Source organism: Seriola aureovittata, chromosome 13, assembly GCF_021018895.1.
Source record: "Seriola aureovittata isolate HTS-2021-v1 ecotype China chromosome 13, ASM2101889v1, whole genome shotgun sequence".
NCBI classification, from domain to species: domain Eukaryota; kingdom Metazoa; phylum Chordata; class Actinopteri; order Carangiformes; family Carangidae; genus Seriola; species Seriola aureovittata.
The window spans coordinates 22,583,132-22,610,714 of NC_079376.1; the positions used below are offsets into that span (position 1 = coordinate 22,583,132).

At 40.3% G+C, this 27,583-nt stretch overlaps 1 protein-coding gene across 1 annotated transcript in view; it reads left to right on the forward strand.

Annotated features, from left to right (window-relative positions):
- kif6 (kinesin family member 6) overlaps positions 1-27,583 on the forward strand; it is a 56,175-nt gene that overhangs the window by 24,967 nt on the left and 3,625 nt on the right. The window contains exons 13-19 of the mRNA XM_056392688.1: positions 5,163-5,360; positions 18,425-18,527; positions 19,252-19,307; positions 24,573-24,623; positions 25,414-25,501; positions 25,929-26,064; positions 27,222-27,310. Of these exons, the coding sequence (XP_056248663.1) occupies positions 5,163-5,360; positions 18,425-18,527; positions 19,252-19,307; positions 24,573-24,623; positions 25,414-25,501; positions 25,929-26,064; positions 27,222-27,310 (721 nt within the window). The remainder of the gene's footprint in view (positions 1-5,162; positions 5,361-18,424; positions 18,528-19,251; positions 19,308-24,572; positions 24,624-25,413; positions 25,502-25,928; positions 26,065-27,221; positions 27,311-27,583) is intronic.

Genomic DNA, 27,583 nt, shown 5'->3' on the forward strand with positions numbered 1-27,583 from the left:
TTGATTATTTCGCCACAAAAACCTCAGCTCTCCAAAAATAAATAGACTATTATCATGCAGATATTTCACCGTAGTATTTCTTGGATCATATGTGTGTAATGTGAAATCCTCTCCTTGTAGATTTTCCCTCTCAAAATATCATATACTGGTTTTCACATGATGCTAATGTAATTGACAAAAATTGTTATAGTGTGTGTTTAAAAGCGCATATTTCATCAAGTAATGCTCAGGTGACCACATTGCTTTTATGTTCTTTCATTGTGAAGCTTGTATAGAAAGTTGATGTAGCCTAAACTGTCAATCCCTCAGTCAGGGTGGTGTGTCTATAGCATGCAACACTATTACTATCTAGATTCAGACCATTTCTAGAACTTATGTTTGTGTCCACTAGCTAAATCACCATGCTTTCTATGTTCAACTATCCAAAACCTTTACCAAGATACTTTGGTTTGTGTTGAACAGGTCTACGGTTCCCAAACTGATGCTCTCTCACAGGGTTAATAATGGGAGAGTTCCCCTGTAAAACAAAAGAGCTTATCCCTACCCGCTGTTCCTGTGTGTTCCCATGCATGGTTGGCTCTTCATGGGAGTGGGGCACCTGGTATTGCTTAGCTGACTCTGCCGGGGTGATGGCACATCCACCATTAACATGATGATAGAGCAACAGGGAGAAGTAACAACACTGCTGACTTTAAGGAGAAACATTGCACATGCATTTGTAATGCAACGTAAAATTAGTATATTTTTTAGTTCAGTCTATTTTGACAAGCGTTGCTATGATATGCAGCAGTGCACAAGATTTGGAATTTATTTGCAAACATTTAACTTATAGTATTTTAGTTCTTGCTCTACCTGTTAATGGAATATTTTGAACATCTTATTGCATATCCTTGTTTGTGTTTGTGTTTGTGTTTGTGTTTGTGTTTGTGTGTTAGGATGCCATACCATAAAGAGGCTTAACAGTAGTAAGCCATCCATTTATTTAGTTTAGCTCCTGAACTAGAACATAGATAGATAGATAGATAGATAGATAGATAGATAGATAGATAGATAGATAGATAGATAGATAGATAGATAGATAGATAGATAGATAGATAGATAGATACTAAAAAAAATAGCTTATACTTTAGTTTTATTAACATAACACTAAGTCACAACTGTAACAGTGATGCAGAAGTTATTTCACAGTGTCTGTTCTGCACTGGCAAGATTTTTCTGAATTCCCTGAACAACATTGGCCATTGTTTAGTATGACTTCTTATATCAAAATGTTATTGCTCAAAATTCTTAAGTAAAAATGCCATAAAAGGTCTTGCTCAAAGACACCACAGTCTCCTCCTCTTCTGCAGAAAAAACAGAAAATAGTAGTAAGAGTAGTATTGATAGGGACCTTTCTTTGGGTGGTGCTATTATTTTTTTAGTCCCTATTGAAAAAAATGGTAAATATAGTTAATCAAATTCTATCCTGAACATTTCAACATGCAATATCTTGAACCTCTTTTGAACTTCGTCATTTGAAAGCGGAATTTTTCTATCTCTGGGTCTGAAGAAACTCAAATGTCTCAACATCCTAGAACTCCAGTAATCATCATTACTGGCCCTATTATATTGTTATAATCATCCAGTGCTATAATCAAAGCCAGGGTGGGAGGGTTTCACTGTTTGCTGTTTTCTGTCTGTTGATTCTTACTTCCTCAGTCAGCTGTGTAGCTCATCCAGATTGGGTTTTGTGTGAACACATAATTTCAAGTTGTCAAACATTAATGCAGGCAATAGTTTAGATTTGCTGCCAGCTGCAAACAATTTTTGCATATATGCAAATGATTGCTGATTGAATGGAACTGCTTAATCCAGTCTTTTTGCAGATGTTGTGGCTGTGATCAGTATATGAATGATATGAAGTAGAGCCTGGCCCAGTTATTTAAATATTGGTAAAATACAGAATATTACTTTAGTGGTAAACCTACTGGTGCTCTGTTGACACAAGCACTGGCATGTCTTTGGTGTCTTCAGAACAACAGGCTTTAGTCTAGTGTTCTTTAGACCTATGTGCTCCACACATTATCCATGCAACTGCCTTGGAACTGCCTATAGAGCATACAAATTTGAAAGCATTTACAAAACTGGAGCTTTATAAGCAGTTCATTCCTCGGTTTTCATTCAGTTCTGTTTTAGTAAAATATTAGATGTTCTGTAATGACCTAAGTAAAGCCCACTGCTGGTGCTGGCCAGAGGTCACTGATTACATGGTCTTGTCAGGGTCTGTTAGGTGTGTAGGCCTACATGCTGACACGCTCAGCCTAATGAAGTGCCAGATTTGACAACAAGATATGCCCGTATGAGATCACAGGGCCATCAGAAACAATAGGATTCTACCTCTAGAAGACACCAATACACTCCAGACTTCATGTTAATCCAGCCAGTCAATGATAAGATATCTTGACCTGATGGTGACAGTAGACAAAAGGTCAGAGTCTCATGAAATTTTCTGAGGACGATGACCATCCATACCACTTTACTTTGACAATCAGGACCGTAGTTACAACAAGCCTTCCAAAATATGTTGTTTGTAACTGTCCTCCAAAACCAACAAGTGTAATTTTCTTATCTGACTCCCCTATTAGTGGGACAACATCATTTGTCAGTGTGTTCCAAAACTGTTACAAACCACTGTTGCTAAAATGAAACCATTATATGACCTTACACCTCTAAGGTTAGGGTTTGGTAAGATTTATGAACAAGAAGGACTTGGTGAGTAGTTTATCACTTGAGTACTTTGTCACTTGAACATAAACATATATTATGTTGCTATTGGGTGTTTCCTGAAGTCACCAGTGTTGTTGTTTTTTTGGAGGATGAGTTTGTGGTTGTCGAGATTTATTGTTCTGAGCCTGAATGTTGGAAAAAATAGATGGTCAGTCTGGCACTAAGTGATCAGCCAACATCCTTAGTCCCCAGGCCAGGGGCAAACACGTAGTAATGAACAGAGACTAGAAGTCCTCTATTGAGAGACTGGTTCAGATTCTTTTAGGTAACTAAACAGATAGTGTTTAGTGGATTTGCTACTGGTTGCTTCACTCCAATAGTATCTACTTTTAAGAAACCTATACTGCTAAAACTCACCTCTATACTGTCATTCTAATCCAGCCTCTTATGAGGACAAAAAGTTCTTCCTTAAAATTGTTATTACTTACACTGAGGAATTTGTGGCACCACTGAGACAGTCATTGCATTTTTGCCAGCTGACTCTTTCTTGATGTGCTGGTATGTCTGTTTCATTGAACCGTATAACAGAGAGTGACAATAGAGATGAGAAGAAGAGATTGAATGGACATCACGAGCTGAGTTTGACAACATTTTGAGTGCGTGGCACGTGAAGCAGCCCATAGATCTAACATGTAACCCCCGAGAGAAATCTTTCTTCATATTCTACAAGTCTATGGTTGTATTCAGCATGAATGAAGATATCAGATGCCAGAGATCTCCGTAATGGAAAAACCTGGTGGACATCAGTCTGAAGTAATGGCTTGTATGAAACAATGACATAGAACCCACAGAAACAGTCATATTTTTCTGTAAAACCTGGCCTCTATAGGTCATTTGGAAATGTGTTGGGTTAAGATTTTGGCAGTGTTATGAGGACTGCATGGTTGGTTTCCTTGGAAATTGGAATTGGAGACCTGGTTCCTTCATGTTATTGTTCCCACTGACATCCCCTTTGTACTGGCTTACAGGAATATAAATTAACTTCTCCAGCTCCTTCAAAACTCTGTCCATTTATCATCCAAAATAATGACATTCTGACTTTTCTGTCTTTGAGCATCCCAGACTATCTGCTGACCACCACAGTTTCACTTAGGCCACAACTACATGTCTGCAAATTTCATGACAGACTCATGCTTGAAGAGCAGACTAATGTGTTGACTCTAAATTATGGGTTGTGATTAGGCCATCAAACACACTTCAGTTTATAGTGGAAAAACAGGATGCAGGAGATGAATGAATATTTTATGAGACTGTAATCTTTTATTCATGTAGGTAATGTATATGACGATCAAAGTGGAGGGTTTTTTTTCCACAAGCATACTTATTATAGGAATAACTTTAGCGAAGCTTTTGTCCGTTCACCTTTTAACCAGTGACAAGCCTTGATTTCTTACTTTTGTTGACATCTTAAAAGCCGTCTTGGCAGCTTTTTGTTAAATGTCTTGGTCATGTTTTTCTTTATACCGTTTTTCCATTCAATTCTACTTCATACAAGTACAATTTCCCCTCTGTTAGCAGTTCTGATTGCAAAAAAAAAACCTTCTTCTCCTCTCTCACCGGTGGTAGAAACAGCAGTGCGTTGGTTATACAGTAAAAGTCACTCTGCAAGTCTACAAGTGGTGTGCTGAAGCATAGCAACCAGGCGTCAATTTGATAATCAAATTTGAAAGTGCTGAACGAAATAGTGCCAGCTGAAAGCAGTTTGAGTAGAAGGCAGTTGATCAAACACAGAATATTACTGTAGAGTTGGAAGCCAAGTACAGTATGTGGAGCAGAGGAAACGATTATAGTAAATTGTCCTAATGCATAGAGACATTGCATATGGAGAAGTGAAACGTGTCATGGCAATAAAAGTATGAACAGGATCTGAGCAGCAGTTTTTGCCTTTTAGCCTTCTCTCATAGCCACTCAGTTACTCTCTGTCACACACGCACAAGTGCAACCAGACGCACACACACATCTACACTGGGACTCTAGTAGACAAACACACACAGCCTCATCACTGGGAGAAGACTTTGTGGAATCTTGGCCTGGTCTGTGGAGCCTCTCTGGCTCCTCCTCTCTCCACTGATTCATCCCAGACCATGACATCTCCTCGAGCCTGTAAGGTCAGACACTGAGCACATGTCAGCACGCTGCCATTATTAAAAGCCCACAATGAAGCCTGTTGCCCTTTAGGAAATCACTGTGGATGCTGTTGGGCTGTCTTGCCTTCTTATACTGTAGTATGTTGTTACCTATGTTATCATGAAAAGTGTGTTCAGGTAGTCACATTCACACACGTACATCTAAACATGATATTGATCCTTTGATATCCATGTGCAATTAAGTGAAAGAGATTCCAGAACTTTTGTCCAAAGCAAAGACAAGTAGAGTCCTTAACTCAGTGCCTGCAGGTATCCTAGTTAAGATGTTGAAGAAGGAGAAGAAAAGGGCCCAGGATGCTGCTGCTCAGTTTGCTAACACCACCAATGGCCAGAGTCTGGCCTCCCAGAATGCCTTGAGGTTGTCATCAATGTCACTGCTGAGCGAAAATAGCACAGACACCATCTCAGCCAGCCATGGAGGACGAGCTATGCAGTACATGAAAAGAGGTAGAAACTTTATTCTTCTTTTCTTTACAAAGCAAATTGTTACAGTTTGGATTTTAAAGATTTAAACAAATTTTGAAAACCTGCAAATGTGATGTGATAAGGATAAGGTGTAACACAAGCCAACGAAATGGAGTCCAAATTGAGTTGTGACGTCGACCACCAAGCAAGTTATGGCCATATATTGAGGACACTGCAATAAAGGGTTGGTTCTCACAAATTACAAAAAACACATTTCCTTAAACTTACAACTTACTAATGCTACTAGCCATGTAGATAGTCCTGTTTTTTTCCCCTGGGTTTTTAAATATCAGACTTTGTCTCCATCCCCAAACAACTAGGGCTGTTTGTTTCAGTAAAAAAGTAGTTCCATTGAAAGCTATCTACAGCAATGTGGACTATCCAGACTAACAGGGACACTGTTTCTGTAAAAACAATGTTGCTAATGAATTTCTTTTTAGATGTCTTTTTTCCTTAGTGTAAGTTCCACAAACAACACAACACTGACCTTTATCCTCTCGGTGTGGTGGCTGAATTATCTGAAACACATATCTCAAAACATGGGCCCAGAAAACTGTAACAATCTGATTGGTCAAATACTGTGTTTCGTTTAATTTTCTTTGTCTGTTATTGTTTGTAATTGGGGTGCCAAACCCTTTATGATGATGATTATCTCACAGCCAGAGGGTTCCAGGTGTGAACCCTGCCCGGGCAGCTATGGCCTTTCTTTGTGACGTTAGTATGTTCTCTCTGTGTTTGTGAGGGTTTCCTCCCAACCCAAAACACGGAAATTTTAGGAAGAAACTAAGACTGCTCACTGCTATAGTAAGAATGGGTCAGAAGCATCGCATGGGGACTAATTAAGCACTATATAAATAAAATAAAAATTTCACAGATGCTGATTCTATTAAACTTGACAGTCAGTCATTCTGTGCTGGAAGAAGCAATGAATTTGTGATAAATTAGGTGCTAAGAGTACAGTGAGTGATCTCTCCTGATTGGAATGTGGGCAGCTCATTGTGGCCAGAGCTGCTGATTTTCAGCGTGCCTGTTGAGGTTGCCTGTCGGGTATGACAAATCCTTTATTTCTGGATTTTTCTGCATGACAGTCCGACGTCCCAGAGCCCCCGGACTGGCTTATTTCTAAACAATGTCATCAGTGGGATTGCATGTATTTAGGAGTTTCCTTTGGAGGTCACTCAAGTGGCCCAGTGTAGTCATGTCAGCAAAGCAACATTAGACAGTACAGTATATTAAACCTGTAATTTGTTGCTGATGAAAAGCTGAGTTTAAAACCTATAATACTCACTGGAACATGAAGCAGGGAGCAGGGGCCAAGAATGCTGCAGTGTAAACACAAAAGACACTGTTCAGATGTGATGAGGATAACAAACCTGGATTCACTACATTTGAGAAAATGTCAGTTCCATGTAGAGGCAGCATCTCCACGTCAAACCAAAATGTTAAATACCTTATTTGTTTATATTCTTTTACACTAATACAAGAATATATATCTCATATAGGTAAACATGCTGGAGGATATTTATGTGTCTTTTATATACACATGGAAACATGACGATTGCAAATATGATCTAATTAAAGAGAGGTCTGTTTTTCATAGTTCCAGTTACATGTGGTCTTGAACTGAGTGTCATCACAGTGTTGCAGATGGTTAGGTTATGTCCTTGTAGTTTTGCCATTGCACATCCAAAGGTTTGGATAATAACGTCACAGAAGAGAAAGGATAATGAAGAGCCAGAGATAGTGGAGTAAGTAGCTTGTCTTGGATGGTCAGTCTACTTGTAACTTTTGTAGAAATGAACTTTGGTTTAAATGTCACAGGAATGTAGTGGTTGCTGAAAATCATTCCAATCAGCCTTTTAGATATGCTGCCTTGCCAGTAGCGGCATTTATTTGGCTTTTCCTGTTAATTTTGGTTAAGTGGAGCCTTAAGTGTGATGATAAACCTGAGCCCTTATAACAAGCTCGGTCGTAGCCATCAGGCACAGCAGTATGAGCCAGCAACTCATCAAACTGAGGCTGTGCTCCGCTCCTGTCTGTGCTAACCACAGCTCCCTCATCCTCTTCGACATTTTTGTGTAATGGTGCCCAGTGTGGTAATAAGGCCAGCGAAGGGGTAATTGCAAGCAGGGTCTCTGAAAGAAGATTCTCTTAAAAAACAAACACATGTTTGAACTCGGTCCAGTCAGAATTAGGAAGCGAATCAGTCATTCATCGAGGGGACAATGAGGTCCACTGTGATGGATGGCTATAAAGCTGCGGTTTATAAAATCACCGATAAATGATGCACCATATGTATTAGTCTCCAAGAGTGGTATGTGATCTAATATGAGGACCCAGATGAAGAATCATCTCGTTTATCCCACTAGAGGATGTGTTTTCACCTGGCCCTACGATTGATCTTTTTTGTTTCATTCTTTTATTTCATGGGACGTAATGCCCGCCATGGACTCCACTTGCACTTGCTTTACCACCACGTACACCAGGAGCTCAGACAGTGGTGATAAACATTTGATAAAGCTGCCTCGATGTGATTTTATGTATTTTAGCTATACTCAGATATAGTCTTTGCAAATATTCACTGATTATTACATCAACACTGCAGTATAATGTATGATCTTAAAAGAAGGTTTACTTTGTGGAAAAAGCCTACATGACCTACAGTGTTTTATTTGGTACAATTTCCTGAAAGTACTCCACATAGATTAAGACTCATACCAAATCCAAATATTGAAATATTACATGTAAATAATCCAGAGAGGACACAGGTCATTTCTGTCAGACTCCCAAACACAAGTCATTGTGAAGAATCTTGCTGGCTCTGACCATAATACTTGAGTCCCTGAATAAACGTTGCATAGTTACTTTTGGCAAGAACACCCAAAAAGTCAGCAATACCGCTGACATTTTCATTGCTGCTCCCTCCCATATTGAGTGACAGGTTATTATTTGTAATAGCTTACAAATAAAAAAAACTGTTGACCTGGCGGAAAATAGACCTTTAGTTGATCTTGACATAGGGATGATAACTGCTAAGTCTACATCATGATTAACAGACCATGTCTGTGTAGCCCATAAGCATTTATATGAGCGATCATCCTCATTTTTAGTCAGTATTCATTGTCACACTTTCATTTATGAACTGTGTGAAGTGAAGAGCTACGGCACATAATTCTAGTATATATCATCTTATAAATCTCAGGACTTCACTTCAAGTTTCAGGAATTGTCACTTGGCAGTTAGAGTGTTACTGGGAATACACATTAAAGGGGAGAAGTAGGCAGTACATAAACACAACTGTAGCATCCAGTCCATTCAGTCCACACTGACTCGGACCTCCGTTTGGTCATCTCTGTCCTCAGAACCAGCTGCCCTGATAACAGCAGCTTCTCAGTGGCCAGCCAAATTGTCTTCAAATAGGTTTCTAGAGTTGTTTATTTTTTTTAATCTTATTTCCCTGCCTGTGTCTCATACCAGTACACAGACATGGTCCGGTGGAGATGATGCACTGTTTTGAGTTGTATCATCACATGTATCGTCATTTCTTTTCAACACCTTTGTCAAAATGGGGTCAAATATTTGAACTTCCAAATTATCCTCACATCTCCTCTTGACAGAATTAAAAGGCCCTTTACTATGGTGTAAAGGGCCACACCAACGTCAGCCTCAGGGCATTGCCCCAGTGCTCCCTGTCCTCCTTCTCTCTCGTGGATGCTCCTCAGGTCACCAAATTGGTCTCCAAGGCCAAAGCCTCAACCTGCTCTCTGGTCCCCATACCCACAGCTTTGGTCAAGGCATGTCCACCTGCTCTGTGCCCCCTCATGATGGACATCATCAACTCCTGCTTGGAATCTGGTTTGGTACCCTCCAGCTTCAAAGTTGCCTCAGTCACTCCCATACTCAAGAAGCCAGGTCTTGACCCGGATGACCTCAACAACTACAGACTGATCTCCAACCTTCCTTTCTTCTGTAAAATCCTGGAAAGAGCAGGAGTGCCCAACTCCATCAACACTTGTCCAACAATGAGCTCTATGAACCCCTTTAAATCAGGCTTCAGAGCACACACAGCACAAAGACCGCTCTCATCAAAATTACTAATGACTTTCTCATTGCTGCTGACTCTGGCCACATCAGCATCCTCATCCTCCTGGAGCTCTCAGCACCCTTTGACACAGTCTCCCACACCATCCTCCTCACCTGCCTATCCAACTACCTTGGCCTCACTGGTTCAACACTTTCCTGGTTTTAGTCTTACTTCACCGACCGAAAACCGTTTGTCACCATTGGAGGCTCTAGCTCAGCCCCTGCCACAGTCAACCACGGTTTGCCCCAAGGCTCTGTGCTTTGACCCTTCCTCTTCATGCATTTACATGCTCCTCCTTGCTCAGATCATCCGCCGCCATAGTCTCAGTTTCCATTCATATGCTAACAACACACAGCTTTATCTCAGCACAAAACCCTCCTCCCAGCATCCCCCACAGTCACTTGTCAATTGCCTGCATGAATTCAAAATCTGGATGTTATCTAACCTACCCAAACTCAACAGCAATAAAACAGAGCTCATGGTTGTTGCTTCAAAGGCCCTGCTCTGGAAGGTTGGAGATCAACATTTACTTCTGGAGATTGACGGCTGCTCCATCTCCCCATCCCCAGAAGTCCGCAACCTGGGTGTCATCCTGGACTCACCGCTCTCATTCCAGGCACATGTCAAGCCCATCACCAAATCTGCTTTCTTCCACCTCAAAAACATCACTCAACTCCAGCCATCACTCTCTGACTCTGTAGCAGAGACCCTCATCCACGCCTTTGTCACCACCCATCTAGATCACTGCAATGGAGTCTTGTTTGGGGTTCCCAGCAAAGCCCTGCACAGGCTCCAGTATGTCCAGAACTCAGCTGCGAGGGTTCTCACCCACACCAAGCCCTGGAAGGACATCAGCCCTACCCTCATCCAACTTCTCTGGCTTCCGTTCAAAGCCCGCATCCAGTCTATCCAGTCAATCTATAATTATTTATTGGAATTGATATCAAAGAATGTATCAAGCACGGAAACTGTTAACTACTAAGAAAACAACTCAGTCAAAAGAACTGCAATTTAGAAATGACATTGTTTTTAAAAGGTTTTTCAATTAACCAATTGCATCTGTGAAGTATTGTAAAGTCATTATCTACATGTGTGGGCATGGACAATCAAAGAGAAGCTTGTCTAAGAGAGATTTTAAGGTTCAAGTTTGACAGCAGAGATCATTCCTTTCAGCCTATAGTGGGAAACAGGCTGGTGTTGTAATGGGCTTTTTTCAAGTAGCTAATGTTCAAGACTAAATACACTTCTTTTCAGTGTGAAGCTTGAAAGGGTGTCATTACACCGCTTTTACACATTGTGACTCATTGACCCGCAAAGTGACTGAATCATTCAAGAGTGCTCACATTTGCCACAGTTACTTTAATTGTTCAACTTTGTCTCTTCTTTTCCCACATACAAAAAACGTAAGGCAAACACTTGAGCATTGTAGTGAAGTTGTTTGTGTTGGGGCCGAGTTTAAAGATGAGAGTGCTGCACTGGAAATTTCTCAAATATGACAGTGACAAACGCTAAGTAATTATGACTGGATGGGATTTTGTTACTAGGTCATGCTGTAAGTTCTTGAGAAAAATGTAAGATAATCAACTTCGCTAGTTTCAATATTGCTTTGAGTCATGAACAGAGATGGTGTTAACAGATGACATCACTCTTAAACCAGACTATACAATAACTAAATTTGGAACTTTTGCCAACAATATTGGTGCTGTATATTATTGTCCAATTTGTTGTGGAAAACCTGCTATGCCTTCAGAAAAGTTCCCAGATCCCACAGTCATTTGCTAGCAGTTACATGTCCATTCTGGAATGTCTGTCCACTTTTCTCATACTTCATGAGAAATTTCTTTCTCTTTCTGCTCTGTTTGCAACCAACACGGTGAGCAGACACATTTCCACCCTATCAGCTGTTAACCAGCAGGGAAATCTTGATGTTGTCCAGAGACGCTCTGCACTTTGGGGAGTAAATGCTTTTAAAAACACACTGAGCAGTTCCAGAGATCAGAGACGATCAGAGAAGACACTTCTCACACTTTGTTTCTGACTCACAGTGTGGAATCCTAGAGCTCACCTGGTGTCAGGGATTGTTTTAAAACAATACCAGTTCATACTGTGGCATCAAGTTTTTGGAAGAGGCCATTACAATCAATTACATATTTAGTTTCTCTTAAATACATTGAATAGGCAAAATATTAGGAACACAAAGCTGACACAGTTTGTACACAATGTTGTATTATGTATCATATGTTTCACATCTGGAGTGCCGATTTTCTGTGACCCACTTGGAGACTCATAACCAAACTATATGTGCATTAGATCATTGTTCCTAATTCAAGACAAATGCACTACACTTATCTTTTCCTCATGCTCGGTGGGTCACTGAATGTTTATGTATGTTTTAATTCAGGTTTAAACTGAGGGGTCTGCCGTTGTAGCCAACAGCATCTATGGTTACGGGAGGGTAATTGCTTTCCCCTGAAGATTAACTGTAAATGTAATGATGATGACCTTTCCATGGAAACCATTCATGCTTACTGAATGGCATATAATCGACTCTACTCTTTCCATAGTGCATCTGTCTATACTGCTTTTAGCTTAGCAAACACAAAATAAAACATGGGCATTAGTGAGTTTTTTTTCTGATGGCCACTGTCTCTGTTGAAGCAGTCTGCACACAGTACAAGATTTTGATTTCCTCATATTACTGGATTTCTACTTTGTGTACCGTAAATTGCAAAGAGACTACTCTGAGTCTGAGATGCCTCTGTGAGTTTTAGGTTAATTTATTGTCTACTTTTACATGGACAGATGTACAGTGTCTTTTTCTGTGCTCTCTAAGATTGTTTTTATAGTGTAAAATAAATGGCTTGTGAATGGACAAGGTATTCCTGTTGTAATTCAGGTAGTGACTACGTCCTGAAAGGGGACTTGAGACTTACAGAGAGTTAGATCTTAATGTAAATCCTGCTAGCATGTAATGAGCCGCTGATGATCCTACCAGGCCCTCCACACATTTCTGTCAGCTTACCAGAAGCCTGAGACTGAGCACAGGGACATCTTAGTAAGTTGAATACTACTGTCCCCTACAGGAGGCCACAGTGGGAACATGCAATGTACCCAGAAATATTCCTCTGTCTATTAAGCAAAGACATTATAACTTCTTCTGCATACAGTTTACAGTGGTGTCAGACATTATTCTCTTTCTAACAGGACAAGGTCAAACCCTAATGTATGGCTGGACCATGTATGCTCTCTGTGCAAAATTGAGGATAGTAGTAGGTAGTTGAAAACTTGTGGAACTGCTGTAAACAACTGCTTTCAATGGAAAGTTGCTGAAGCTTACTCAAAAAGTCACTAAATGTTGCTAGATGATGTAATGCGCTTATAAACATATTAATCGTATTTGCATTCTGCCTAGTGTCAGCTGGTTTCAGCTCTTTATCTGTTTGACGCTCTCCTCCTCTCTGTGCTCACATACAGGACTTTAATACAGCTGAATTCCCAATAAAGCTGTTCTCATTTACATGTTTCTCTGTTTCTGTTGTCAGACAACAGAACTGACTGACAATGTGGCCCATTTAGACTACATGTGAAACAGCGGGCACATCCAAGCCACTGTTACTGGCAACTATCTTCTTTTGAGAGTAGCTACAGTACAAAAGTCGCTAAATTTGTCACTAGGTGCTTTTTGTCTGGACCGCAACAGCAGGGCCAGCCCTATAAGCATTCATGTCCATGACTGACTGACTGACTGACTGAGTGACTGAGTGATACCTGAGTTTCCCCATTGGCTGTTGCTTTTTCAAAATGAATTGACACAGAATGAGAATGAGAAGAACTTTATTGGAAGTTCGGCTGTATTGAAATACTGTATATGTTAGCCCAGAGAGTAGGACAGAATCAAGTAGATAAAGAGCTATAACCAGCTGACACTATGCAGAATGCAAATACGACACGACGATGTCAGTTGTTTACAGCTGTTCCACAACAGTTTTCAGCTACGTCCTCAATTTGCACATTCATCATATGTGGACAGCCATATACTAGATTTTGACCAAGTCTTGTTTGAAAAAAAAAAAAGCCTCTAAAACAAAAGCACTAAGTTGGCAACATTGTCTGTAAACACCTCCAGATGATGTAATAAAAACTGTTTGCACCTATTCATTTTGAAAGAACATCAGCCAGTGGGGAATTCCAACATTCAACTGGCTGACCAGTGGTGTAACTTCAGCAGTCAGTCAGTCAGTCAGTCAGTCAGTCAGTCAGTTACAGACTGGCCTTGCTGTTGTGGTGCAGTCATACATCACTTTGCTGGTATTTCATTTCTAAAATTTGTTGAAACAGCAGCAATATTCACAACACATACCTCCCCTGTAAAACCTCTGTGGTTTGTCAGCACGGAAAAGAAGAATTAGGAAAGTTGGCCTAAGGTCCATGTGATCTCACTACCCCACAAATTATTTCAGTACAACATAATATGATGTCATATCACTCTTAGATATTTCTGGAATGTTGCTCTTTACAAGAATCGAATGGAGAAACCCTCAAGCTGATTTGTTGAGGTTGGCTCTTGCAACATATGCCTGTGAGATGCCTGCTGGTTTCAATCAGGACTTTCCAAAAATAAAGAAACAAAATTCCTAACTGTCCTACAATTAATCTCACATGAGTTACTGTCTTGTGTATGTCTTTGGTTAGAACAGCTTTGTCACAAATGTCTCATTTTAACAAGAGTGGAATTCATTGGACATGTTTGTGAAGTCTTAGGTTTTCCATAGCCAGGATCTCTTGCAAAACAATGTTGTTTTGTATTCTGTTATAAGATTAGGTAATATACAATCCAGTGGAGTCTTGCATCCAGGAAAAAATGTTAGTTTGTTGAAAATATAAAACTCTTATCTCCACTGTTAGTTGTTTTACAGAAAATTGAATTTGTCAGGTTGAGAGAGAGCTTTGGTAGATCGATAGATATATCTGTGGTTGCTTTATCTCCTGGAGCTAAATGCAAATGTGAACTTCTCTGAGTCAATGACCATAAAGCCACTATTCAATTATGTTCTTTGAGTACATAAAAAGTGACAAACAACAACACAAACAGATATGAACCATGCAGCAGTTCTGAATGGTTAACTACCAATGCGATTCAGTGTCTACTTACAATTTTGTACTCTCTTGGGAGAAAACTGACCTATTTCACAGCTGATACTGTTCTGTGCAAAAGATTGGGCTGTCATGTCCAGCTCTGCTTCTTATGTCATGTTTTCATTTTTTGGCTATGTCTTGTCTTTTATACACTTCCTCTTTTATTTTGATATCATCAACTTTCCTCTTTGTTCCAGATTCTCTTCTTGCCCTTGTGTGTTTCCCACCACTATGATTGTCTGCCCCACCCTAATGTGTTGCACTTGTGTCTCATTGTTTCCCCTCTCCCAGTGGATTTAAGCCCAATCCCAATGTCCCCCAAAAGGCCTAAGCACTTTGTGGCATATCATATTACTTTGCATACAATTGTGGGTTTGGGACTTTTGATTTTACATCATTTATTTACTCTCTCCGCTCCCTTTTTGTAAACTATATACCGTAATAATGATGGATCAGATCTGATAAAAGCAAATTTATAATTTATCATGCCATCATAGAATAAATAATTACTCACAGTTCTGGCTATCAATCACCAGTGAACTATGTGTTTATATTTACATGTAAACTTCATTTGGGTTCGATCCTTTCATGCTTGTTTGTTAATCACCATTTTTCTGTGCTTCCGGATGTACCCTGGTAACCATGGTAACCCCATGTTAAATGTCACAAAGCTATGAACTTTGGGTAATTCCCTCAGGCAAAGTCAGCTGAAATGTGGACTTACGGAAAGTGTGTATAAAGGGTTCAAAATGTCTGCTAGAGAGTCCTCGTGCCCTTGATGCTTTGACAGTGGGACTTACCGGTAATGTGCCTCAAAGTCCGTAAGGGTGGGGGATTGGGTTTGGGCCCTAGTCTGCATTCTCCCTTCCCCTGGTGCCAGTTCATCTGTGTTCTTTTTGTCAAGTGTTCCAGCCTTATTTCCTAGTGAAGTAAGTTTCATTGTGTTTGACCATAGCTGGGTGTTTTGACCTCGCCTCAGCCTCCTCCCTCTGGATCAGTCTGTCAGTCTTGTGTGTGTTGCTCTCCTGAGAACTGACCTTTGCTAAGTGAAGTCACTCTGATTTCTGGAAAACCTCGCCTGAGTCTGAGCTGTGCTTTTGAGTCCTTGCCTTGAGGTGATCAGTTTATGACATGGGCAAATTACACATTTTGTTGATTACGGAAGTGAAAAGAAGTAAACACAACCTCTGCTGCAAACACATATTAAATTGTGTGTCAATGCACTTACTTTTATATCCATCCATCCATTTTCTACCGCTTATCCTCTAGTAGGGTCGCGGGGGGGCTGGAGCCTATCCCAGCATCTTTTCGGGCGAGAGGCGGGGTACACCCTGTACAGGTCGCCAGTCCATCGCAGGGCAAACACATAGAGACAGACAACCATTCACACTCACAGCCACACCTACGGTTAATTTAGAGTATCCCATTAGCCTAGTCCCCATTTTGCATGTCTTTGGACTGTGGGAGGAAGCCGGAGTACCCGGAGAGAACCCACACTGGCACGGGGAGAACATGCTACTTTTATATTATGATCATAAAAAAGTCTAAAAAAATTAAGCAGTAATCATGACATATGCAAAAGTTTGGGAATCTTTCGTCTTGTAAAACCCTCATAACTTCATTAACTCATTAAGCTTTAATTGACTCGTTTGGATTTGTAAAACAGGTCAAGAACTGTTATTAGGAATTGTCCAGTGCTGACTTGATTTGATGAATTTTCTCACTCTTCAAACCTTGTGATAACACTCAATAGCCATGGGCTCCACAAAACAACTGACTCTGGAAATGGACATTCTGAAAATCAATTGAATGAGGGGAGCTATAGAAAGATATCAAAGCTTTTCCAACTTGAAATTTCCACTGCCATTGTCATTATGAAATGGCAGTAAAGGGGGACTGTGGAAGTAATGACAAGCTGTGGATTACAAGGAACACTTTCACATAGAACTGCACATCTGCTGCAGAAAGGCAAAGCAAAACCCTCATATGACTGCAAAAAGGTGTAGCTGACACAGGAGAGGTGGTGCACTATTCCACTGTGCAGTGTCCACAAACAGGGTCTACATGGAAGAGTCATCAGAAAGAAACCTTACCTGTAGTCTCATCACAAAAGTCAACATCTGAAGGCTGCAAAGCAACATCTGGATGAGCCAAAGTCCTTTTGGAAACAAGTGCTGTGGACAAATGAAGTTAAAACGGAGCTCATTGGCCAAGATCACCAAAGCTGTGTTTGTTGTCCTCTTCAACAAGACAATGATCCAAAGCATATTTCAAAATCCATCATGAACTCCATCAGGAAATGCAAGCTGAAGCATTTGGAGAGGCCCTCACAGAACCCTGACTTGGAAATCTGTGGGTAGATCTTAAAAATACGGTGCGTGCAAGACAGCTTAAAAATATCTCATAAATAAATAAATAAATAAATATATATCATAAGTTGACTGCAGGAAGAATGGGTGAAAATTCCTAAATTAAGAATAGACAGACTCTTATCTGGCTACAAACAGTGTTTGTAAGCTACTGTATATCTGCCAGAAGGGGGGTTACTAAGCACTGATTTACTAGGATGCCCAAACTTTTCTACATTCCACAATTACTGTTGGTTTTTTCTTCAAGAAATCAAATGCATTTTAATGTCTGTTTGCTACAGGGGTTGTATTCACTTCCTTTCACTTCAAACATCAACAAAATATGGAATTTGCCCAAAATTGCCCAAAAACACAACTGTATTTTGACGTAATAGGAGGAAGAGCACAGGTATAACTAGACTAAGACGTTTCTGGAGCAACTGCAGTGAGAATGCTGCTGCTGCCGTCCTTTGTCTATTGTGTCCTGCTAAAAAGTTAAAGCTGAATAGCGGCTGAGTTGGTGGCTGTTAGAAAGCTCAAGCTAAACAAGCATTGTATCTGCATTTACATGAAGATGTCTATGTTTTTTTGTCCGCCCTGTGTATGAGCATGTTGTCTTTAAGTTAAGCCCATCTCTCTCTCTCTCTCTCTCTCTCTCTCTGTCTCTCTCTCTCTCTCTCTCTCTCTCTCTCTCTAAGTATTTATGTGTCTGTCTCTGACTGTCGTAAAAGGTTTTCCTTTGAAAATCTATGTGTGTGTTTTCTCAGCATCAACTGAAATGAACTGACTCCTGACTAAAACTGTACTAAAACATATAGTGGGGTTGCTTGCACAGCAATCCCACCAGTTAATAATAATCAGCAACACTAATAACAACGAACTTCCATTTACTGTAGGTGAAATAAGTGCTTAGTAATTGACAAATGTTTTATATTAAATCAGATGTTCACAGGTAAAACAAAACATCAACAACAAAAAACTTGTGTACTTTTGTGTTTTGGTTTATGTCTTTGAACCAGATGTGTAGCTCTTCAATAAAGATGCTCATTAAATAATATTACTAGCTAATAACAACAAAAATCAACAGTCAGCAGGATGTTATGTCTGGAATTATGTTGTTTCCGTACATGTGGCAAGTTGCCAGTTAGGTAGGGGGGCATCCACTATGTAATGCTGACATGTTCAGAACTGCTGTTTATGTTTGTGTTTATTTTTTCTCTAAACCTTGAATGGCAGGTTAATAGTTTTTCAGTTTTATAATTAGTAATAGGTGGAAGGTCAACTAAATCAGTGGGACTCTAACTGGCATCTGGCTGCCAGATTGGAGTTGAGTACCTGTGGATGTGGGAACTTGGACATGACACAATTTCCCATAGTAGTGAATTTGGTGGACCTGGTGATATGAATTAGACAGAGTTATTAGAATACAGTCTGCAGTATACAGTATGCCTCAGTGATGGATTTTTTTTTTCTCTCAGGTCCACAGCTGTCTATGGGAAAGCAAGAGGCCTTTGAGACCTTCACAAGGGACCATGAGGACTATTTGACTATTGACGACAACAAGAACCTAATCAAACAGAGGTAGGTGACCAGTTGTTAGACAGTGATTAATTCACATCCTGATCCTGAGACAATATGAGCACGTTTTTGTCAACGTCATCCTGTATGTTGTATTTGTTTTTAGATCTCACTCATTGCTGTTCTCTCATATATCACAGAGGAACATTTGAGCGGTCATTTAAAGACCCTGTATAGATCACACAGAAACATACACTACGCATTCATATACTGTACATCCAGCAACACAACTTCCTTAAATGTTTGATACCACCATGAAAACTACTGTACCTCTGAGAATCTACTTTTCATCAAATACATTATTGAATCATTTTTGTATTAAAAATTTTAAATTAAACATTTTTCCAGTATTCTGATCATTTTTCAAAAGGTGCTGTATTTCATTGAGAACTGTCACTAAAGCCAGAAAGTCCTGCCCCTTGGCCATTAACAACGTATAGTAGGTGTAGGTGGCATGTTTGATTTTCATTAGGATTATTAGCACCTGTGTGGGCTGCTAGATTTTATAAAAGTATTGATTTGGTCTGAAATCCCAAAAACTTGCAAAAGCCTCTCTAAGTACATGCTGATGTTTTTATGTAATGCATCACTTCAAATTTTTTATAGCCTACAATATAAAAAAGATCTCATTGCGTTGTGCATGCTTATTGTTATTTTACTTTATTCAGTCTATCTTTTTTTTTTTTTTGCTGCCATTGCCCATTAACGTGTATAATATTGTGAACAGGTCAGCTGAGGCCAAAAAACTTTGGGAACAACAGAATGAAGCCAGAAACAGAATCAGTAAGTTGTATCGACAAAGTTTCTGAGATCACATCACATTTAGGAGCTGTGAACACATTAAATTCCACATTTCACTGTCATCATCATCATCATCATCATCATCCTAATGGCAAATAAGAAACTGTGGCACAAGCCCTATGTTGGATGCTGACAATTTTTGTTACTGTTCTTTGGCTCCCTAAACACACCAGCCTACGTACCTGCCTGGAAAACGTTAATGAACAGATCACTGTCGGAGTTCCGTCTCCCTGGAGCGTAGAAATGTCGTTCAGCACATTCCTGAACTTTTCCAGGACTGAGAGCCGTTCTGATTTCCACCCACCTAGTCTTCCAACCTGTACTTTTTACTAGACTGTCTCAGGCTGTTTTATGGCAACTCTTTAAGCACACCCCTGTGTTCTTCTGGGTAATGTCCTTGACAGGTAGCCTTACTATGCCAAAATGAGGCCTGGCATAAACCCTAGGTTCAGACTGTGCTGAACGAATCCAAAGTTTACGGCTTTGGTCCGGAGTTTCACTGATGTGGTATGTGCGTACATGTATATACTAGCGTGTGTTTGACACAGATCAGTCTGTTAACTGCTTAGTTTATTATTTAGATATAAAAGATTATTTAGAATGCTTCATAGCTAAAGTCCAGACTGATTTGATGCTACTTTATTCAGTAATGTGTCATAATCCGTTACGTCCACGGGGATAAGAACACAAGCCCTGTCACCAGTGTCAGTAAGTTTAAACGAGTTCACTGCACTTTGGTTGAATTTTCCAGCAAAGTCAAAGTGAAAAATGTGTTATTAGGGCTCGATCTGGTTTGCATTTACTGTTGCAAGCTACATTTATGAATTTCCCTGGACGATGTGTGTTTGTGGCTCATTACACATGCCGCTGAAATGGATAGGTTTACCTCACACCAGTGCCTGGCATCATGGCTGCCTCAGATCACGCTTGGTGGTTTGGTAGCGTTTGCCTGTTACCCTCATACATGCCAGCATACATTTATCACCCTTGCAATTTAATTTTTTTTTTTTTTTTTCAGGACTCAGTCTGTGAGGTGCTGACATAACCATATCTCAGACGTGTCATACATCACACAAAAATCACTTATGACAGACAGCATGTAGAATATTAACTCTTCAAATGTGTTGTGCAGACATCATCACTGTGTGAAGAACTCGATTTTAACTAATTTAACATAGTTTTTTGATGAGATTTATTAACCTACCCAAGTTTGGAAAAACCTCCAAATCTTGATGCTGTCAAATATTATTACATTGTTAGGTGCACAGAGCTGCATTCTTCCTAGATGAGAGACAGTGTTTTTAGTGGAAGGTGGTTGCCTCTTCTGGCTGGAAAGTAGAACCATAATATTTAGTTCAGTATGTTTCCTTGCCATCTTGGACGCCCTGCTTGGAAATTTTACACTACCTTTGTCTCATGGTTAATGTAGAACATGGAAACAGTTAGCATAATATAGACAAAAGTGTTGTGCTGCTTTTTCTGATGGATGTACCCAGCATGAGGGTCAGTAGTAGGAGAGAAAGGGAGAGGCGGTAGCCCGTGGAGACATCAGTGTATAAACATTTCCCTGGTTTACAGTATTGTTCTTGGCCACAGCGTACTGCTTTGGAATCCAATCCCACTGGAGGAGCATACGTTCTGAGCCCTTAGGTCCAAAAAGTGCAAGCATATATATTTATTCAGAGGGATCAGCGATGCACATCTTCTACAGCATGAAAGGTGTAGGGCAGCTGGAAATGAGCAGCATCTCTTGATTTCTCTGCCAGATGTGGAGGGATTTATGCGGTACCGTCCTACATGGAGCATCTGTTATCTGCTTTGGGACCACTTTCATCTGCTCACCTTCGCTGAAGTGACCCAAAGACCCAAGGATTTTGAGACAGATTGCAAGGAAACTGTACTGGAGCCTAAAATGTATGTCAATGCCAAGAATATTGTTCCGAAGCTCTTGAGGAGGAAGATCGCAGGAAGAATGTAACTTGATTTCTGCTTTGGATGTGGTCTTTTCAACCAACAGCCACTAGATTTAACATGACTGTTGCAATGATTTACTTGCATCATGTTATCAGCTGCTCATCAGAGTAGTTTATGTAATGTCCTTGGTTTAGGTTATGGCCACAGACGACGCTGTCTTGGAACACATCTGTCCAATAAAAACACACAACATTGAGTCCAACTCTCAGTTTAGTATTAACAGCCTTTTATATGTTTCCTTTCCTTTCCTGCAACTCTTGTAGTTGTAGTTTATTAGTCAAATGATTTTTGTGAATGTTAATATTTCTGCCCAGGATTTTCACATTTGTGCACTTCATTCTTCATGTACACTTGAATCGTCACCCGCTCAGACATTGAGAAGCTGGAGAGCTTGTATGATGCTTGGATCTTGAGCTTACTGTGGTATTTGTGCGGCATATCACATTTAACCTCCATGCCACAAAAATCACCAAATATTTATTGAGGCTTGTAGCTTGAAACCGGTCCTTAAAGACGACAGCATGTCTCCTGATGATGTGGGGGGAAACCCTGCATGGTTTGGAAGAGGTTGTGCTGTTGAGCTCACAGTCTTGTCCTGGGAGGGATATAGGAGCACTGAAGTGTAATGAAGTATTGCAGTAAGCACACCGCACACCACTATTACTTGACACGTATGCAAATGTATCTTAATGGAATTTTTCTTGACAGTGGAGGTCAGAAATTCTGTTAACTTGCAATCAGTTTCGCTGCTTCAACAGACTGTAATGAACAAAAACAATGTTGTGTTGTTGTTGCAGTTATGTGTATTTTTAGTAGTATGTCCAACAGCAATAGCCATGTTCACTCACCCTTATTTCAGATTACTTGATCAGAATATTGCACAACAGAATGAAGGCATAAACATCATGGTTTATGGTGGCCCTCAGAACGCAACGCACTATAACTTACACTGTTACACTGCATTCAGCATCATGATACAGTAAATCAGCTCTAAATTGGCCTGAGAGCTCAACTCAACTCAATGCAAATAGACAAAGCACAAGCAAATTCAGAAAACAACTTAATCAATTTGACAACACATACGTTACAAATATACACGACACAACCAAATAGACAAATGTGCTGCTTGTGCTTTGTCTGTTTGCATGTGTTTTCTTGAGTTGAGTTGAGCTGTCAGGGCAATTTAGAGCTAATTTATTGTATCATGATGCTGAATGCAGTGTAACAGTGTAACTGCACTCAGCAGCCCTGTGTGTTCCTTATGTTGCTGCCATGTGCTCCCAGCATGTCAGTATGGAATACTTATGGTATAAATATTTCTTTATTCTTTTATGCTATTATGAGAAAATGCGACTATACATCAGTGAGCGGTGGCTCATTTGTGACAGTTGTGTCTGTTGAGAAGACGTGGGCTTCCTATCTGACCACAATGTGAAGCCACAGGGCGTCTCACTTCATTTACATTCCCAGCTCTCCAACCAACTGACTTTGTATGAAAACACATGGCTTTGTGAAGGGCTTCCAACCATGGTTCATACTCCATAGTATGTGGAAAAACACTGCCATCACAGGCACAATATGTCCCTGTTCGTGTCATTTATTACGTTTCAGCCCATCCATTCACGTCTCCACTGTCAACTGAAACCTCAAATGGTAGTTTACTTTAAAAAAAATCTTTGCAAAGAGTTTTGAAAGATTAGCTGACCAGTGTGTTGCATGGGCAAATTGCAAACTGCTTTAAAGTATTCAGCAGTGATGCTGAGGGTTGATGTTGAATAATAATAATATACGAGAGACTCAGCTTTACTCAAGGTCATTTCAGCAGGACAGATGTTTGTCTTACGTTCTTGCAGTGTCTTCATCTTCCCTTTGACAAAGCAAGAGCTCTAATCCAACTGTTCTATGGCACCATGAGAGGTGTTGCATGAAAGGTATCTCCACACAGCACGCTTTTGCAAAACGATACGTCATCTGGTTTTCTCATTTTTGAATCTCAGCTTTTAAATTGGCGACAGGATCGTATTTCAGAAAGAGACACAGCCCGGCATGATGTATATATGTATAAGACCTGAGGGGTTTTTAATGGGAACCCACCACAGAGAATACTGCCATTCAGCTTCCCTTTTATCATTCAGTCTGCCTCATAATTATCCTGGTCATTCACTTATCTCAATATCTGACACTGGAGCCGTTTTCTTTGATCTCGATGTGAAATTATCCACCTATAGTAAATGTATCCTGAACGTTCCTATTATTTCGATCATCTGGTGTAGATAGAAATCAGATACGGCTTAAACGATATATGTTTTAGTCCATTTACTTTATAGTTATCCTTTGCCACTGAAGCATTGCGTCACAAATTGAATGTCTTCATTAGAGCAGGCGTAACAGATATAACAGACAAATTACTTATACATGTGTCACCCCAGTATTACTGCCATAAGTGACCCGAAAAGCCTCCATCATGTCACTTCCTGGCTCACTGGAGTCGCAAGAGTTCATTTTGAGGTCTGAGTAACCCAGCAGTACATCCTGTCTTAAGATGATGTTGTGCACAAAAACTCAATGACAAGTTCATCAGTGAAAGAACTGTGAATTATTTACACAAAAAAGTTAGAAGTTAGAATTTGTTTGTGTAAAAACAGTTTAGAGACAATAGATGACTGAACAACACTGAAAAACATGGCATGGCTGTGAGCTGAAACTGCTTACTCAAAATATCTCTGGTGGAGGATGATTAAAGCTGTTTTGTTGTTACACACAGTACTTCCTGTTTACTGGATACTGAGAAGTGGAACTGGTGCACCAGCTTAAAAATATGTTATGATCAGTGTATATGCCAGCTAATAAATTATAAGAAACTACAGAAATGCCAAACTAGGTTTCAGGTCATTTAGAAACAGTGTCATAATCACATAGTTTGTCCACCAGGGAGCAGTGACAGGTTGATTTTTACATTATAAAATGTCCCACTCAGTGTGTATCTGTCACAGTTTTTGAAAACAAATCTAAGGGATTCATAACAGAAGATTGTTTATGTTATGCATTTATGTCCAAAAATAAAATTACTATCAGCAGATATATTTTTTAACTTCTAAATCTCAATATCAGTCTCAGCCTCAAAAATCCAGTCACGCTACAGATGTTTTGATGCACTTTAGTTGGCAAAGCAGACTATGTGAGAACTGGTTTGCAGAAAATTTGTCTTTTTAATGTATATGTCTTGTGCAAAATGTTTTTAGAATCAAAAAAATGTAAATCTGTCTTTTTCAGATGAGTTGAAGAAGCAGTTAGAGATGCGGAGGAGGCAGATGGCAGCTCATGGTAAGCTCAAACTGAGAGTGGATGTTCCAGCAACAAAACTTAAACCATGTGTCTATAGAAGAGCAGCATAAAATCCACATTTATCTACCCACACCAACAGCTAAACAATGCATGGACACTTGAAGCAATTAACTCATCACATGCAGAATCTCCACATCCTGCTCTCCTGCCTGCTAACAGAGCTGACAGTAACTGAGAATCTCTGACTACTAAACTCTGACAGTTGGCTCCACAGCCTTTCAACTGAGAGGATGAACAAAGCTGTCACAAGTGGAAACTCTTTTATCATCTTTTTGATATTGAACTCCTTTTAGAACAACGTGGTAAACATTGTGAACACATTGTGGGTTCCCTTGAACTGTATGTGAAGCAGTGCCCACTTCAAAGCCTTTGCAGCCAGCCTCAGTGACTGAAAGCTTGGTGACCAAAGACTGGGCGGCACAACTCTGGGACTCCTTCATTTACTCTTTTCTGACTGTTTTGATCAGTGACATAAACGCTTTGATGAGGAAATTTGGTTGTAAAGCATACAAACATGTCCCTCCAGTTCGGACGCCAAAAGGCTTTTCTTGTTATTTTGAGTCCCGCATCAGAGAGCGCTTCACAGCAGCCTGGCTTCTATTATCCAGGGCCAATATTTAAAAGGTTGTCTTTGAAGGAAATGCTCTCACATGTACACAACACAGGCATACTAGCTTCTGGACTTAAAACAAAAAAAAAAAACAGATTTTATCCACAGTACAGCCACATTGTTATCTTTCTGCTCTCTGCCTGTCCAATTCTACTTTAGGTGTGATGGGGAATTCCACAGAGGCTGAGGACGAGGTGGACTCTGTGGAAGAAAACCTGCGCAAACACATTGAGCAAGAAAAGAAAGCGTGAGTGTACTGAAAGTGCATGTTAATGTATAAACGTACCATGTTTTCATGGTTTCTCCCAAGACCCTGCTCATCAAAACATGCGGGACATGTATGCTGGTGCAAGACCATGAAGTGCTTTAAAAACAAGTAAAAGAATGCAACCAATGTAGGGACTTTAAAACACGTGTGATGTGTTCTCTCCCTCTGGTCCTGGTCAGCACCCGGGCAGCAGAATTCTTAATCAGCTGAAGCTGGTTTATAACATTTTTGGGTAGACCGGATAGGAGAGCATTACAATAGTCAAGTCTGCTGGATATAAAAGCGCTCATTACTTTTTCCGTGTCACTCTGTGTCACCGTTGTGTCCCTGCTTAGATTGATAAGACTGCAGATGCTGTGTCACATTGACAAAAGATGAATTTGGTGCTGCTAATGTCTCCCGTCAGTTACAAGAGCACCATTGACCATCTGAAAGCATTGAGGACAGAGATTGAGCACCTGCAGCTGTTGCTGGAGAGGGCAAAGGTCAAGCTCCAGAGGGACTTCCATAGGTGGTGGACCCAGGAGGCTTCAAGTGTGCAGGTGACTGGCCTTACCTTCCTCTATCTGTCTGTGTGACAACACCACATAAAGCTTCTGTAACATGATGTAACTGCCAGTTTAGCACGTCAAAGATGTTCATGACATTAGACAGGAAGGCTTGTCTGTTCATTTTAGCCCCTGTATTTATGGATGTTTTCTTTAGTGTGTTTTCTGAGTATTGGCCTCTATGGACATATTAGTGCGTGTCAGGTGATGTGCATGTGTCTCTAACTTAAGAGGCCTTTATGGCACCAGTGTGACCCTTGCAACCTCTGTTCAACATCATGTTGAATGGGCCCTGGTGGGAAGATAAGTAGGAGGCAAATACATAGAAACACATGTGACCCATACAAAGGCCCGGAGAGCAGCTCAGAGGCAAGACAGCAACAGCATCAATACATAGTCTCAGCAGTTCAAATGTTAACAAGGACAACATGTTCATGAGGTTTCACAGCAGCACAGTGGGGGATAAGAAGTGAGTCAGTGTTTATTTCAGTCCGAAATAATAGCTTCGTGTTTGTGCTTAAATACTTAGACTTAGACTTGTTCTGTACAGTGACAGCCTGTGTTTACAAAAGCTTGGATGACCAGAAAATTCACAAATCACACTGACTAACAAAGAAGTCGGTCTCTGGATTCACACTCACACACTTTGCTTGGCCTTGATGGCTGTTGCGCACATTTGAGAAAGCAACCACAAAGAAGATGTTAAGCAGCAACATCTGACCAGCAAACACTGCTAGCTTCTCCTCTTGGGGTTAGTTCTTATGAATGGAGAACAATATCTCACTCACATCTGAGCAGCGTTTGGGAATTTATAACTGAATGACAAAGAGGAAGTCTGACAGACAGACCTTACATGTGCAGTTTTGATCTTTCCGGCAGGAAGCAGTCTGTTTTCCTCGCCAGTACATATATAACAGGCTCAAGCATTTATTGTTCTGTTTTTGACAAACAGCACACATGTAATGGATTAAACTTTGAGTTAGAGATACGTTGGAGCAAGAGGACACAAAATACCTTGGGCCCTCTCCTCCCTCTCGCTGTGCGTTGCATATGGCCACATGGTGTTTAACTTTCATCAGCATGGAATAGTGTTTTTGCTCAGAATTTCTGTAGAAAAATTTCATTCATTTTTCTCAATGATTATGACCAAGGAACCTCGGTCAGAGGCCTCAGCCAGATGTCACACAGGGTCACCAGGTGGAAACTTGCAGCCATCGTCACCCAGCACTCCAGCATTAGGGTGAGACACTTGCTCTGTGATTGATGAAAAAGCTGACTGACTGTGTTTTGTCTGTCCTTCAACCATCATTACCGCAGCAATCAGTAATTGCAATTAAAAGTGTGGATGATTACCTTTAGTTGAAGTGGTCATGGCATTAAAACATTCAGTTTGAGTCTCTGCTGAGCCGAGCAACTGATTACATACAGCAACCAGAGAAGTTACAAGGAGAAAAGCCTTCCCGTCAATGACTCATTCCTTCTTAATTCTCTAATGTCTTTTACCCTTCCACCG